Source organism: Populus nigra, chromosome 3 (assembly GCF_951802175.1).
Source record: "Populus nigra chromosome 3, ddPopNigr1.1, whole genome shotgun sequence".
Lineage (NCBI taxonomy): Eukaryota > Viridiplantae > Streptophyta > Magnoliopsida > Malpighiales > Salicaceae > Populus > Populus nigra.
This window is the reverse complement of record NC_084854.1, coordinates 21,804,201-21,820,993: the sequence shown is the minus strand read 5'-3', so window position 1 is coordinate 21,820,993 and position 16,793 is coordinate 21,804,201. Positions and strand designations below refer to the sequence as shown.

Sequence of the window (16,793 nt, the reverse complement as noted above, 5' to 3'; positions counted from 1 at the left end):
AAAATTACTCTTTACATGGATCAAATAAAAATTGCAAAAAAGTTCAAAAGATGAAATGACCTTCATATAGAATATATGAAATTACCTATAGATTATACTTTAATTTGCACTCTTTTTCTTGTTCCGCTTTCTCTCTTTAGAATCATATTTTCTCCTCTCTTTTGATCTAAAAACAATTTATCCTTGTAAATTGAATCAAATAACGAAGTTTTTTGAATGTCACATGTTCTAGATCTAGATGCTGTGAAGCAGACGATTAGGACAAGGATGCACCCATAGAAATTGAAGATGAAAGATGATGTGAAGCCATAAGGTTATATGGAAACCGCAAGAGATCCCAAATCAATTGGAACTTGATTTTTTAAAGATTGGGCTAAACTGAAATATTGATTGGAACATTGAAATTTTAAAAAAAATTATTGTAACTTTGAAATCTTGATCAAAATTCTCTGGAACTTTGAAATTTTGATTAATTAAACAAGGTGGGTTTTGGTAGGCATCGATTCCATTGCTGATTTTGAGTGTTATGATTGTGTGTCTCTTGTGCTTAAATTATTTTCTCGTTTTGAAACAACAGCCCAGCCATGGGGAGAAGAATGCAAAACATTCTTGGAGAAGATATACAAGACTTTCGATGCATGGCATCCCATTATCAAGAACAACGTATAGAAGTCAATAATCTCCATAGCAAGAAGAACGTTTCTAAAATGTAATTCCATTTCAAGGGAGGGAGTGCATCAACATTCAAACAGTTTTGAGCAGCAAGACTAGATCTATCCAATGACACAAGGCCAAATTTGAAAACTAAACAAACGATCCCATTTAGTTGTTCCAACTCCTAATACACAGATCACATCTGATTAGATGACTTGTTTAGTTTTTAAATTTGGCCTTGTCTCCTTGTTAATTTAGGCTTGTTCTTTGACATCTGTTTACTGTTCAAACTGCAGTAGCCCCAGCTAAATGGTTAGCAGCAACACTACTGCAAACGATGATCATTGCTGGAACTGGGTTTTCCAATCGCAATTTCTGGCATTACTTCCTTCCCCTTGTCTTTATCACTTTTCCCAAATTTTCTTGAGAGGGGTGGGGTTAATTTTGACTTGAGTGAATGTGGCTTTTTCACATGGTGTTGGAGAAAGGAAACTATGGTTACAAAAAGGCCTCATGCAAGGGGAAAAATGTAAGAGAAAGTTACAAAAATGACACTGCACAGTATCTCTCTTTTAGCTTTTTTGTGATGATAAAGTCATGAGTGGTTCAAGTGGTCACCGTCTCTGATGCTATGTTGAAAACTAGAGCAGAAAAAAGTCATCACTCGACTTAATGAACTCTGTTGCAGTGACCAAGGAATTTTGGATAGCACAGCAGGAACACTAAAATGGAAGTGAGCAGCAGGTCTATAACAATAAAGACTCACGTACAGGGCTCAGCTTATGAGTCTGACTTCGAGCTCAAAGTGGCATCACTTGGACTGTCGGCGGAGCCTGGTTCTGATGATATTATTCTAAGAAACCTGTTTGTATCAATAGATCCTGCCCAGATTAACAGCATGAAGAGTTACAGCTCCTCACAGAAATCAGTAAAAACTGAATCTGGCATCATTCCTGGTCAGGCATATCATCAGTTTATTATCACAGTACAACTTGATGCTGCAAACAGCCCTCCCTGCTGCCTCCTTTCTATCACCAAGCAAGCCTAACTTGCTTGTCATCTTGTCTTTATTATCATCACTTCATGGATGCCCTTTTTTGGCTTTTATCTAGAAAAAGAAATTTATTTAGTCAGAAAATAAATTGTAGAATTAAGGTGTTGTTTTGTAATTGGTTGTTGTTACAACATTTTTTTCGAAAAATAGCTATTAGAAATGTTAAATAGCTTTTATGAAACTAATAAAATTAATTATGAGAGTTTAAAAAAACTGCAGTGTCAGTTTAAAGGTTAAAAATAAATTATTGCTGAAAATAAAAGATTTAAAAAATATAAGCAAAATTATGTCTTTTTAATATAAAATAAAAATATTTTGAAATAACCTCTCAAACTTTATTTTTACAATAGGCAGAGGGTTGGCATAAGTTGATACTTTCATTATCATTTTTTAAAAAAAAACAAAACAAATCATACAAATTAATATCCAAAGAATTGTCCGAAAACATTCTTTTATATAGAATGACATATAGAAGAGTTAGAAACATAAAAAAGGGTGCTGAGTGGAGGCATGACCATTGATAGACAAAGCATTATTCATCTGATTTAAATTCCAAAATGCAGTATTTTTTTTATTATTATTAATATAAATATCTGGTTCAGCTTATATGTACCTCGATTAATCTCACGAACTCTGAAATTAATGACAATATAAGTCTCTAATGATTCTGAGGTTTATATAATTCGGACTAACAATCTTTTAAAAACAGATATAGAGTCTGATTAGTTAAAATATACTCGTTATTAAAACCAACACAGTACTTTTACTTTCCTAAGCATGGTTGTTTCTTTTGGACAGCATATTCAAGCCCTTGGTGTAGCAAAGGTTTTGGTTTCTCGTCATCCTGAGTTCGTGAAAGATGACCTGGTTGTGGGATTTATACACTGGGGAGATTATAGAGTGCAAAAAGTGGAAATGCTGAGGAAGCCAGACCCAACAATTGAATTCCCATTATCTTATCATCTTGGAGTTCTACGTTATTTCCTCTCTTGAATATTTGTTAAAATCATAGATCTCTAATTTCTATTGTATTGCATTTGATTAATAATATCTCGAAGCAAAAATGACATATAGAAGAGTTAGAAACATATTTAATTAAAAAAAAACAAGTAGATATATAAAATAAATTTGTTCATATAACAATTCACAGTTTTAAAGTAAATTTTTACCATTTCATACATGAGGTATAAAAAGATATGTATCTTCCTTCTATTTTTCCTATCTCAATCTCTCTTTTATCTGGAAGCAGTAATCAAATTATCTACCAGCATTCTGCCTGTGCTCATTGTATATTTTTTCCATATATATATATATATATATATATGATCTCCCTTTTGGGCTTAACACGATTTAATGGACTCACAGCATATGTTGGGCTTTTTGAAATATGTAAGCCCATGAAGGGAGAAAGGGTGCTTGTATCTGCTGCTTGTGGATCAGTTGGAAATTTGGTGGGTCAGTATGCAAAAACATCGGGCTGCTATGTGGTAGGAAGTGCTGGAAGCAATGATAAGGTCAGTAGTGTCTGGGTCCTTTTTAGAATTTGTCACGTACTGTAAGTTTGTTTTTGTATTTTTAAAATAAATTTATTTGTTTAAAAAAAAATATTATTTTTTTATTTTTGAATTGTTTTAATATATTAATGTCAAAAATAAATTATAAAAAATAAAAATATTATTTTAATAAATCTTTAAATAAACAAATACTTTAAAAAATAATTATTATAATACGAAACATACTCGATGCGATAAAAGAAGGATCTCACCTTAGCTTCAAATGCAGGTAGCATTGCTAAAGGAGAAGCTTGGTTTTGATGATGCATTCAACTACAAAGAAGAAACTGATTTGAAATCCACACTCCAAAGGTAAGGAAGGGTTGGACTGTAAACATTAAGCTTATGATGTAGGGGTATTTAGAAGTATGATAATAGTTGTTTTTTAAAATGTTTTTACTTAGAAATACATTAAAATAATATTTTTTTATTTTTTAAAAAATTATTTTTGATATCAGTATATTAAAACGATTTGAAAACACTAAAAAATTAATTTGAAGTAAAAAAAATTAAAATTTTTCTATAATTTAAAACTTAAAAACAAATGTGCTCATGAACTGAAAAAAAAAAAGAGAAAAGATTCAAGTTAGTGTCAAAGAACAATCTCAACTCAATAGCTTAAACTGTTAAATGAAGTTTCAAGATATGATTTATATAATTTTCTAACACACCTTTTCAAGACCGCTTAGACATCAAGGTTTTGATATTATGTCAAAGAACCATCTCAACCCAATAACTTAAGTTAACATCTCAAGATATAATTTATATAATTTTCTAACAACTTTCAAAATAATAAAATGAAAAAACAGTAACCAATAACAATTAAATGAAAGATGACAGTAGATTACTCACAAAATTCAATTTGATCAAATTGTAATCGGTGATCAAAGATTTATATTAAGTTGATTGAATAGTATGATTTAGTTGACCAAAATTAGTAAATCATAAAATAAAGCAAACACATAGTTTTAAATTATTTCAATATTAACGTCGACAAGGAAAATAGATAAATCAGGAATAAAAAATCACTAATCAATATTATATTATAGATTGCAAAAAAAACCCTAGAAATGAGCTTTTGTGTCAAAGAACTATCTCAATCCAATAACTTAAACTGTTAGATGAGGTCTTAGGATATGATTGCACAAACTCACATTACATTGTGCTTAATTTTTTATCAAATAAATGAGGATGGTGAGATTCAAACTTGTGATCACTTGGTCATCAAGGCTCTAATACCATGTCAAAGAACCATTTCAACCCAATAACTTAAACTGGTAGTTGAGGTCTCAAGATATATATTATTCATTAACACACTTTTTCAAGTGAAAGCCCTTTAGGCTTGAAACTTGCACAGGTCCACATTATCTTATGCTTGATTTTAATTAAATAAATAGGGGTGATAAGATTCGAACCCATGACCACTTGGTTATCAAAGCTCTGATATCATGTCAAAAAACCATCTCAATCCAATAACTTAAGCTGTTAGTTGATTTCTCAAGATTTATTTTATATTATTTTCTAATACACTCCTTCAAGTAAAAATCTTTTAAACTTGAAACTTGTATAAATCCATGTTACTTGAAAGTGCGTCTTGACCTCTACTTAGCTATGTTGTCAGCATTATATTATAGAGCTTTAAATCAGCTTTTCAAGTTAAGATATATATATATATATATATATATATATATATATATATATATATATATATATATCTAAAGGATTTATTTTTTTCCCATGTGATTGTTTTTTTATTCTCACACATCACAGGTACTTTCCTGACGGAATCGATATATATTTTGACAACGTTGGGGCAGAAATGCTAGAAGCAGCAGTTGCTAATATGAACAAGCTCTGTAGTGTAGCAGCATGCGGGGTAATTGCTGAGTATACAATATAAAAGAACCAATTCAACTTAAAAACTTAAGCTATTAGGTGAGGTTCCAGGATATAATTTATAGTATTCTCTAACACACCCCCTCAAGTGAAAGCCCTTTGGGCATGAAACTTGCACAGGCCCACATTACCTTGTGCTTAATTTTTATCAAATAAATAGGGATGGTGAAATTCAAACTCGTGACCGCTTGGTCATCAAGGCTCTGATACCATATCAAAGAACCAATTCAACCCAAAAGCTTAAGTTATTAGGTAAAATCTCAGGATATAATTTATATTATTCTCTAACATACAGATAGTGAAAAACGAGCAGCACCGAATATATATGATAGACATAATCTACAAGAGGATTAAAATCCATGGATTCATAGGCACTGATCACTCGAACCTTCGTTCAGATTTTATAACTACAACAATTGATTATATCCGTAGTGCGAAGATTAAGGTGTTAGAGGACATATCTGTTGGTCTGGAGACCATCCCTTCAGCTTTCACTGGACTATTTCATGGTCATAATGTTGGGAAGAAGATTGTAAGAATTGCAGATGAGTGAGTGGGAAGGGATAGAAGCCTTTTTCTTTCTTTCTTTCTTTTTGAACAATGATTTGCTATGATTATTTCCTTAATATTGTTGTTAAATGGGCATCATTACCATGAGCAATATTATTGTATTATTTATTCTGGCACAACATTTCGATCTCTAAACTATGGGTATCGGTTTATACGATATTTTTGAAAAATTTATAATTTGTTTGTGTAACATTTCTTTTGATATGAGCCCTTCATACACTGTATTCTATTATAAAGTCTTAAATTAATCACAGGGCTTTAAATTGAATCTATCCCTCGTACGTTAAATCATAATTAGGGTTTTGAGAATATGAACATGATTTATTACGTTGGTACTGAAGTTCAAATCATTGGTTTGAATTATAAAGATTATTTTCTCTATAAGGAATGGAAAACCATTAATATAAAAAATCAATATATGGTTTAGGTTTGATGGATTATGTTATCGAATAATGATTTCCGGCCGTTCAAAAATGGTAGAAATTCTCGTTGCCCAACACATGGCAATCTTTTGAATTATCCAAATGCTACTGTAAGTACAATCATTAATCTTTACTTAAGAAACAAATCTTCTTATAGACTAATTATTGTATTATAGAACAATCAAAGATTTTAATTGACTAAATTTTAGAAAAAAATAATTAATTGTATCCACGCATAATATATAGCTTTTTGAAAGGTTTCTGTGTGCTACGAAGAAGGAAATCCTACAGTCCAAGAGAATAAAAAATCATCGTTCTGTGTCATCCTAATTAATTAGCTCGAGGAGAGCCGAATCTAGGTAAACTATATGTTTTAATATATCTAAAATATTGTTTCTTTATTTTAATTTCTTATGTTTCCATGAATAGAGAAGTCCCTTTTCATTTAAGGCAGTCAAAATAATCCTTCCTAGCTATCCCTGTCTAGTTTGACAAGCCTGTTCAAGGTAGATGGATGAATGTAACGGCAGCTCATTTATTATTAGACAACGTAAGCTTGTTAGCCTGTGATTCTTTCTCTTGGCTATTTGGTCCACACCTTTAAATTGTTTCTATTTCAGTCCCTTTTGCTTCTTTTTTATCTCGATTAGCACCCCTCTATTAAGGTTCAATTTCCATGCATTAACAGATTTAGCAGAGCCTCGTGCATAAACCAATAAAACAGTGGCTCCTTTCCTTTAAATGACTGATCACAACATAACTTGGCCATCGCCGATCGATAGACGCAACCATGAAAAAGGAGTGACATTCCAAAGAAATAGATAGAACATAGGAACCAATTATCAGAAGTTTAAAGAATTAGGGACCAGGTTGTTGTTGACTAAAGGCTGCAACCATTATTCTTTCTTTGGTTCGTTTTTCAAAAACAATATGCATTTACAATGGTGTGCTCTTACAGTTTTTGCGCCAAACGTTGAGAAAGTACTCTAGCCATCATTTAATGAGAAGCAGCCAAAAGGGAAAAAGAAGAGTTAAAATTGGAAGTTAACAAGGCAAGGCAAAGGGAGATGTTCCATGTCTCTTCGTGGACTATATATAATGTATAGAGGATGAGACGCCTGGCACGGTCGTCAAGAAACGTGTTATGGATTTCGGTGCACTTTTTGCCGCGTGTGCTTTTAACCTCCCCCTCCTCCTCCTCCTGATCCTCCTGGATTGAGTATTATACGAGTGGAACGCTGTTTAACCCCTGCTGCTTTTGGAGCTCTGTTAGTGAGAGGTACGTATAGCACAAGAGACTAATATGAATTGGTGGCATAAGATGAGGAAAGCTTGGTTTGCTATCTCTTCAAGAGTCAAGTTTCATAAAGCTGGTTTGTTTTGGCTTCTTATCATGGTTTATTTCCTTTTACTACACCAGAGTCTTGTCCACTGTAGATGGAAATGTAACTTGCTTGAACCCATGATTGTAGTCTAATAGGAGAATTGATGTTGATGTCATTGTTTTATGATTAAGCAGGTTCAGGAGGTGGCAGGGGTGGTGCGACTAGTCGGAGTGCTAGTGGTTTGTTGAAGTTGCAAGATGATGTACAAATGTGTGGGTATAAAGATGTGGAAGTGATGTGGAATATGTTTATTGAATCCAATCGACAGCAAATGGCAGCAGCAGCGGTGACTTCAACTTCAAAACCCACCAGCAAGCAAAACCAAGGGCCTCCTTCCTTGAGGTCTTTCTTTTGGTGTAACAACTCTACAACTACTACTACAGCTTCGTTTACTTCATTTAATCAAGTTCTAATTACCACAGCAGAAAAGGATACAGAAATAATTGAGGGGTAGGGTACATGTGTTTAGTTTAGTTTTTGCTCCTCGAGAAAAGGGAAATGGGGTATATGCTTTCTGTAACATTTATGCTCACAGGAATACAGTTCACCAGAATTATAAAAATTACAGTATTTTACAACCTCTCAAGTTTTCTTCTTTGGTTACATATTCTTAAGTTTATAGGTAAATTCTTGGACCTTGGCTATCTATATATGTAGTACCATCAACATTTTCTTCAACTAAGAACAGGAATGTTTTGCACGTCCATGATGAGAAAGCACTTGCCATTCAGAATCAGACTGGGGGTTGAGTTCTGAACCTAAAACCTTGCAGGGATGACAAGTGTAAAAAGAAAGTTGCTAACTTTTGGAAAATGGAGAACTTGGGGATTGAACTCAGTTGAGCACGCACATTTCCATTAAGAATAATTATTAGTGATTTTGAGGTTGGCATGTCGTGCTGATATCTGTGAAGAGTCGTAGCTCTTGGATCCTGGTGAGTGAAACTTTTGTCCTTTGAAATTTTGAAAACTACGGTCAATGGAATGCTGACCCCTCAACTTTCTCTATCTGGATAATCCAGACTGTAAAACTTTGGTTTAAGCCCTCGTGGTATGTTTTCAACTGAATTCCTAAGACTTCTGCTACTTACTATGCACTGTAAATTTCCGGTTCAACCTTTTATCCCAAGTAAATTCACTAGTTGGTAAGATATTATCCATCAAAAAGCAATTAAAAGAAACATGTTTTGATAGTTTCAACATGATCATCAGTATTTAAAGGAAAAGGGATGGTACTTGCATTGCTAGTTATCATTTGTAGGCAAATCGCCTGAATTAAAGCATCAGGAAGCATAAAACAAAAGACAAGTCTTAAGAACTGAGTTCAAGGAACCTTTGTGCCATGGGATGCTTGGCTTCAGATAATTCATCAGGAGGCAAACCACATCAGCAATCCTCTGAGTTTGTTTGACGCTGCGAGAGACCATAATAACTGTCAGCCCTTGTTGTTTCTTTAATTTCAGAAGAACATCTATGTTTTGTGTTGATAGTGGATCCAATGCACTGGTTGGTTCATCCAGCAGCAAAACCTTTTAAAACACAGAAGAACAGCATTTATTGGCAAATTAAATGCAGACATGGAATAACAGAGGATTCGATGCATGAAAACACGATGCAAAGGAATTCATTCAAATCGCCAAGATTTTCTGTACATTTCAATAGGCATTACCTCTGGTTCATTCGCTAAGAGTCCTAGCAAGTGCAACTCTTTGAGCTTGCCCGACAGATAACTCATTTAATTCAAAGTTAGTAGATTAGTATCTTTTAAATTTGAATTTGTTTGAATTTCTTTTCTATTTAAGTGTTAGTTAATTAGAATTTTGAGATTATAGAAAAACTTATTGGGATTTTCTAAGCGAGGATTTGACAACCTCAAATATGTTCAGAAACTATTTTTATATATTTTTTTAATTAGATCTTTGTAGTTAATTTCTTTTAATTCAATAAAACCTGAATTATTAGATTTGTTACATAATCTTTTTGTAAAAGGAAGTATCAAGGTCCGCAAGCTAGAGCAACTTGTAAGCCTCATCGTCGGTAAGCCTCTTCCCCTTCAATTGGGGTCCATATCTTATGTTATCTGCAACTGTGCCTGACAGATCCTATAGCGTTTCTTATAGGTACCAGACATATATCCGTCTAGTAAAACGAAGATAAAGAGCTAATATCGCAATCTGCTGTTGCTGCTATAACTGGGATTTCAAGTGGGAAGATGCTGCATCCCAATCCCAAAGGAAGAGTCAATATTGTAATCTCAAGAAGCATGGCAGTAGGCATGCAGTGGTGGTTAAATGCATCAAAGTGAAATACTTACTGGTATGCTTAAGAATTAATTATAAAACTGCAGCAATTAGGCATTCTACCATCATAATATTACATAGAAGTAGACAAGAGCACAGAAAAGCAGATTATAGCTACTTCAAATTTCAGAAAACAACAATCAGTCATCAGTGTCTTGCCTGCCAAATGCCAATCAACATTGATGGCAGGCTACTAGATCTGTAGAAGATTTTCCAAGGATTCCGAAATCAAAACGGCCTAAAACTTCCTAAGCTGTAATCTACAAAGAGCTCTTTGCTTTTGTAGGGCTAGATTTAAATATAAAAAAAAAGAGTAAGCAATATCATGCCACCCTCTGTGATGATCTATGCTGGACTATTAACACAATCACCCCACCAATTATTAGGAAAAAAAAAGAGAGAATAACTTAAAACAATTATTATCAAACATTAACAAGCATATTATACAGTTTTTGATTGATAAGCCAATGGGTCAAAACATAATTGAAATTCTATGTCACAGGTCTTGCGAAGAGGAGATGAGTAGATGAGTAACAGGGGAAGAAGGAATCAAGACATTTGGATTATATGACTGTTGAAGGAATTGTAGGGTTGTCTCAAAAACACACTGTTTACTCATCTAAAACACACCGTTTACTAAGTTGTTATTTTTATTAAGTCAAGAGAACAGTCACATGTCGGCTTAAGCATAGGGTACTACTAGCTCGTCTGAGGTAGCATATTTGGTGTTATATGTGACCGATTGCCAGCTATAATGAAGTAGAAATGATGAATTAATAGATTCTCTCTCCCTCCCTCCCTTCTGCTCCTTTCCAAACCTCCGACCTGCATTATTATTCCATTGATATCCATTGCTGGAATCAGGGCATTAACCTATCAGCCATGAAAATACTCTTGGATACTATCCTGGAAGGTGATATATTGGCCCAAGCTAACAGATTTAAAAGTTTAATTACAAATTAACAAGAAAAAAATATTTAAAAAAATAATTTAAAGAAAAAAGAGATAAAAATAACCCATATAAATCTAGGTAAACAGGACAAATCTACAACTTGAGTCCTCAGAACTAGATCACTTCATTAAAAAAATAATGCAAAGGCCGTCCTTAACAAATCCATTGTCAAAATATAAATTTTTAAAAAATAATTAAAAAAATAAACTCAAACTGAAAAAAAATTTAAAAATTAAGCTATATAAAAATAATTTATCCCACCATAATTAAAAAAAAAAAAACTGTATTGGTTTATAATTTTTTTATATAACCATCTTACTTAACTAATATAGATTTCTTTATTTACTTGTCAGATGTTAGGCTTTACAAATAAGCAAATACTTAAAAGTTATAAAACTTGTATCAATGTCGAATCTTGATTTCGTGTTTTATTAATTACAATTTATTTTTCTAATAAAATAATGGTATTTTATACGAGTGCAGTTGTGCAGTCGCTCAAATAGTGTTTGGGCAGATCTGAAATTAGTCCCTCAACTTATATAGTGAGCTTCAATTGAATTCTCAAAAGAACCAAAAAAATAAGAACTTCAATTGGATCTCTAAAGTTTAGATATTATCAATTATACCCTTTTGTTTAAAATCGTCAAAATGTTTAACAAACAATACCAAAAACCTTCAAATATACTAAAATACCATCGTTTTTATTGCATTATAAAACTAAACTTCAGATGAGATGCATGAACAAATCTGGACTGAGGAGTATAGTTGAGAGTGATAAATACTTGAAGGACTCATCTGATAGTTTATTTTTGTAAGGACTCATTTGATATATGGATAACTTTGTAAGGACTCAACTAGCATTAATGTCCCCCTTTCTTCTAAGAAGTCTTGAATTTAAATCTCTTTTCATGTAATAAAAAAAAAGTATTTTAAAACTAATTTCAGATTTCCCTCTTCTTTTCTTTCTGAAGGAGATGAAGCACCCAAAAATAAACTAATTCTAGAAAAAGAACAGAATACTTGATCATTTTCCGAATTAAAAAACAATACTCCAAGCGACTTTGGATTCGTGAATTTGAAAAGAGGGGCCTGAATTTTATAAGTTTTGCAGCTTGAATTAGTTTTCAATTTCTATTTTTGTCTGCAGGTAATGGACAAATAATTTTTATAATTAAGAGAAAAAAAAATAATTAAGTTAGATGTTATGGCCACCCGTGAGAGCACAAGTCAATTGAGAAAGCAGACAATTGGGACATGAAATAAACAGGTGATTAACATGCCTAATGGCTCTTTTAAGTTTGCATGCACAGCTTCAAGCAGTATGCAAGGAAAGGAAACGCCAAATTTATTCTTTTAAAAAAAAAAATTGCAATGAAAAGACAGCAGGAATATTGATTCTGTCTTATGGCTTATGAAGTGCTCTTCCGGCAAGCAAAGCAGCTTCCATGACTACAGATATAACATGAATAACTTCATCAGCCCTGCATTTGTTTCCCTTGAACGTCCGAGCACCTGTTTTGAAATTGCTCATACAACTGATGAAGTTTTGGCTACACTCTTGACTTAGATAGCTATCTGCAATATTGCACCATCAACACACAAAGACCAAAACAAAAAATTATTAGTTCTACAGTCACAAGCAACACAAAACAGCAAATCTCCTATCAGTTACACACACAGGCAACCAAATTCATAGTTGCCCCATATCCCTGCTCTAATGGTGTTCCCATCTATAAAATCGGGCTTCCACTTTGAACTTATTTTCTATATATAAACCTCCATCGACACTAATCACCATGTTATCCCAGTTACTAAATCACAACTACTAGCCAAAAAGTTGTAGCTAAACTTTGCTGTATACCAAAATATTCCTGCTAGATAAATCAGATATCATGGAAGAGTATTTACTGTTCTTTGATTGGATACAGGCATCATGCTTCATGCAACAAGCATCAAGGCCATCACAAGGCTTCTCTCCTGGGCATCCACTGTATAGAAGCCCACAATACTTGCCATATCTCAAAAATGGAGGCACTGCCATTCACATAAATCAAAGAAAGTTTGACCATAGAACAAAACGTATAAAACTCAAGTATATATTGATCACCAATATTCTAGTTAAAACACAATGAAATGTATAACTAAACACGAGCACCAAAAATAAATCTGGATAATTCTAAAATGCTCATGACGTGATTGTGTCTGTCCAATTTTACAGTTCCACCTTTGGGCGGAACCAGTAACTTCTTGGAAAGAAAAGAATTTGCATACCTGAGCAGAACTCTGACTCACATTTCCTACTACAATCTTTGCCCTAAGGAAAACAAAGAAACTTTCAAATATTTATTACAATGAGGCTTATGTAATAGTTTGAGAGATGATCGAACGACCAAACCAGGGAGATAGCCGAATCAGCTGTTTGAACTCCAATGTTGAGCGCTTGGACATAAAAAGATGAAAAGGGAAGGACAAGTAGGGAACAAGAAACGAGAAGAGCTAACTTCAATGAATAGAACTGGTGCTCCTTAGCCATTGTTTTTAGGACTGAAAAAAATGAAGCTTGGTTTTGCTTAAAAGGCAGAGAATAATATATGGGCAGAATAAGGAAGAAACGTAGAAGATTAAGATTAAAATATATTGAGAAACTGGAGAGAGTAAAGGATCAGCTTGTCTTGTAATGGCTCGTGATACGCTCTTGGAGTATTGTTCATGTTCACACTTCTGATCAAAGGGAGATGGTTTATAATTGGAACAAATTGTGGATTGGTTGTAGGGTCCATCTCCAGTGAACTTGCTCTTTCAACTACCTCTCCTCCAAAATGGTAAAAATTGTGTTTTTGATTGTTTCTTTCACATTATATTCTAAAATTTATTTGTATAAATCAATTGAGCAAGTGCAAGGATGAAGTAAAATTATCAAACGTGTGAGAGCCCACATTAAGGATGATTTTAAACAAATATATTGGACACTCATCTAATCTACATTAATTCACAATTTAGATTAGATAATTAATTTGTGGGCCTGCACTATGGCCATAACATTTTTTTAATAAAATAAAAAAGGCATTTATTGCAACATGTTTTAAAAAAATATTTGTAGAATATGACTATGGACATAAAACCCGTAAAGAAAAAAATTGATATATAGATCAAATTAAAAAAGCAAAAATTAAAAAAATTATATAGAAAACAAATAAAAAAACGAAACTTAATTAATAATGATATAAATATTAAATGATAAAACTAAAAAAATATTAATTTAAAAAATAATTAATTAATTATAAACCGTAATTCCAAAAAAAATACCTTCACAAAATACAGGACCATCTACCATTCGGGATTGCAATCCACACAAAATCATACGACTTCACTCATGATTTATACAATAAAGGGACTTCGAGTGCATTGCTAAATTCCAGCCCAATCACTGATGTCCTCTCGTGGAAACTAGCTAATTGCCTAAAAAGGGGTGTTTGTAAGAGCTCTGCCACTAGCTATTTTAAAAAAAGCTAGGATAGCTTCCATTCTTTACAGCCATTGATGCTGAATTTCTTAAGCCTTCCAAAGAGAATGAGGATAAATTTTCACATGCTAACTCCACCTTCCGACAAATCCAAACCATGAATCTTTGCACAAGTTGTCAGGTTCAAGTTGTTGTTTGCAGCTGTAGCCAGCTGAGAACCTAGCATTTCCATATGCACTCCAAAATGATTAATTTTACATTATAGAATTAATAAAATACCTTCATTGTTCAATAAAATACATAAAAAAAATCTTTGAACTGAAAAAAATGAAATCAATGACAAAAAAATAAAATAAAAAATCACTACTCCAATCAACGGTGAAATACGAGAAGTTATATAGTTAAAAAAATTGTAGGAAAAACACCATACTTTTTAGTTTCTTGTATATGTCAAGCTAAGGTCATGTCATGAAATAGGCTTAATCTAATCCTAAAATTAGATAAGAAATAATTTTAAGAAATATTTTTATATTCCATTATAAAAACAAATCTAAAACTCCTTGTGGAATTATTGTGTATCTACTCATTTATTAGTTTTAATTGGAATGATGCAATGAAGAATTACCATTGTTTCAACTATATGTTGAAAGTAATTTGATCTTTTTTATTATGATATAATTTTTATTTTTAAATTATATGGGGATAGATTAGTTTTTTTTTTACAAATTAAAATAACTTAATTACCCTTGAAATAAAAAAAATACATTCAAGAACTTTGTAGTCTTTTCATTTTTTTTAACAATAAAAATATTTAATTACTCTTAAAAGCAAAATCTACAAAACCATCTTCCATTGGTTTTTTCATCCTGGTTTTTTGGTTGTTATTAAGTTGACGTAGATATATTTTGATATTTTAATAAATATTAAATGTTATATAAGAAACATTTGTTGGTGAGTGTGTGGTCATATAAGTAACACGTGTGATGTTATTTTGTTACCGAACATTGCTTTTCACAAGGGCATTTAAATTGTCTCAATGATCCTTATATGATCGTGTGGAGTGTCTGGCCAACAAACTTCTGTTTTGGCAATAATGGGTTTTTTCTCTTTTTTCTCTCTCCTCCTTAATTTTTGTGCCTCACCCTTTAAAATTTCAAAATAGCCCTTCATTTTATTTTTATGTTAGATTTGATCTCGACTCTTTTAATGATTACTTGTTTTATTCTAAAGAATTTATAAAATTAAATTTCTTTTCAATTTCATACCCATTCAATTTTCTCATCTTTCAAATTTGATTATTATTCTTTTGGTTATTATTTATTTTACTTGAGATAATCATTTAAATTGATTTTTTTATAATTTCATCATTCTTAAATTTTTTTTTCCTTTCAGATTTGATCTTTATTTTATTATTCTTTTTTTCTTTACTTTGGAAAAATTTTTAAATTGATTTTTTTTTCATCCTGCAACATTAAATTGGTTGAGAATTGAGCTTCTTGATTGAGCTCGAGTCTAAAATTTTACAAGTTATAAATTTTAGAGATTAACCTAGGTTTAGGAGGTTCGCCCAAGTTCTCTTATTTTTTAAAACTTATTTTTTCAGTTTCATCTTTTAACATTCATTCAATTAGAGATTGGATTCCATTATTTTTATTTATTTGTTTTCTATGGAATTTTTTATTGTTTTAAAACCTGACCTGGTCCAGCATGTTGACCCGTGACCCAAGTGACTTAGGGTAGAGGCCTGGTCGTGTTTCAACAAAAATAAAAAAATATTAGTTCAATATGACTTGGTCAACCTAGGGAAAATCGAGTCAAAACTCAATCAAAACTCGTTGATTTTTTTTTAATTTCTCAAAATGATATCATTTTTACTTTTTTATAAAATAAAAAAAATCGTTGACATAGGTTAGCCCGGGTCAACTCACCTGACTTGTGACCCAAACTTACCTCAAGTCAGGTTAAAGAACTATGGAATTTTTCACTAATTTTTAAAATGACTTAAGTCATCTCGGGTCTTTTTATTTGTCGTTTTTTGTTGAGTTTTATTTGGCTAATTTTTAAAATGATTTTTTTTTCATTCTATCCTTCAACATTAAATTGATTGGGAATTGAGCTTCTTGACTCAACCCGAGTCTAAGATTTCATGGGTTGCGAATTTGAGAGATTAGGCCATGTTTAGATGGTTCGTCCAGTTTTGCTTTTTCTTTTTTTCTTTTTTTTTTGCTCATGTTTTTTCACTTTTATCATTCAATATTTATTCAATGTCGTCGTGCAACCTTTTGCAACAATGTTAGAACCGCCTTGGTGAGCTTTTTCTAGTGGTAGGGTGAAGTCCACGGCGAAGAGATGGTGAGCTCTTTCTAAGCATGATATTAGCATCTTGTTTTTTATATGTAATTATTGTCAAAAAAATTTTGTTTTTTTTATTTATTATTGATGCTTTTTTTAATCATATTACTAAACTAAATGAGCTTATTGAACTCTATCAAGTTAATAATCGGACTCTTAGATTTTTCTTGTTTTTTTTAAATATTAGTGTAGC

General features: G+C 32.1%; 1 protein-coding gene and 1 pseudogene across 1 annotated transcript; one reads left to right on the top strand and one right to left on the bottom strand.

The window, feature by feature from the left end:
* Nucleotides 1–1,216: 1,216 nt before the first annotated feature.
* Nucleotides 1,217–5,710, top strand: LOC133688207 (2-alkenal reductase (NADP(+)-dependent)-like; annotated as a pseudogene).
* Nucleotides 5,711–12,016: 6,306 nt separating this feature from the next.
* Nucleotides 12,017–13,508, bottom strand: LOC133690061 (phospholipase A2-alpha-like). The gene is made up of 4 exons (XM_062110211.1): nt 13,181–13,508; nt 13,057–13,099; nt 12,694–12,819; nt 12,017–12,360 (listed from the first exon to the last, which is right to left on the bottom strand). Exons 1-4 carry the CDS (start codon nt 13,316–13,318, stop codon nt 12,188–12,190), a joined length of 480 nt encoding a protein of 159 aa, XP_061966195.1. The 5' UTR covers nt 13,319–13,508; the 3' UTR covers nt 12,017–12,187.
* Between the last annotated feature and the right edge of the window lie 3,285 nt (nt 13,509–16,793).

Bases quoted from the DNA above. Each gene is read 5' to 3' on its own strand.
- LOC133690061 (XM_062110211.1), bottom strand. From the start codon at position 13,318: ATGGCTAAGGAGCACCAGTTCTATTCATTGAAGTTAGCTCTTCTCGTT. The intron at 13,100-13,180 runs GTTTGGTCGTTC...TGTTTTCCTTAG, and splicing joins CTGATTCGGCTATCTCCCTG to GGCAAAGATTGTAGTAGGAA. The intron at 12,361-12,693 runs GTAAATACTCTT...GCAATATTGCAG, and splicing joins CTGTATCCAATCAAAGAACA to ATAGCTATCTAAGTCAAGAG.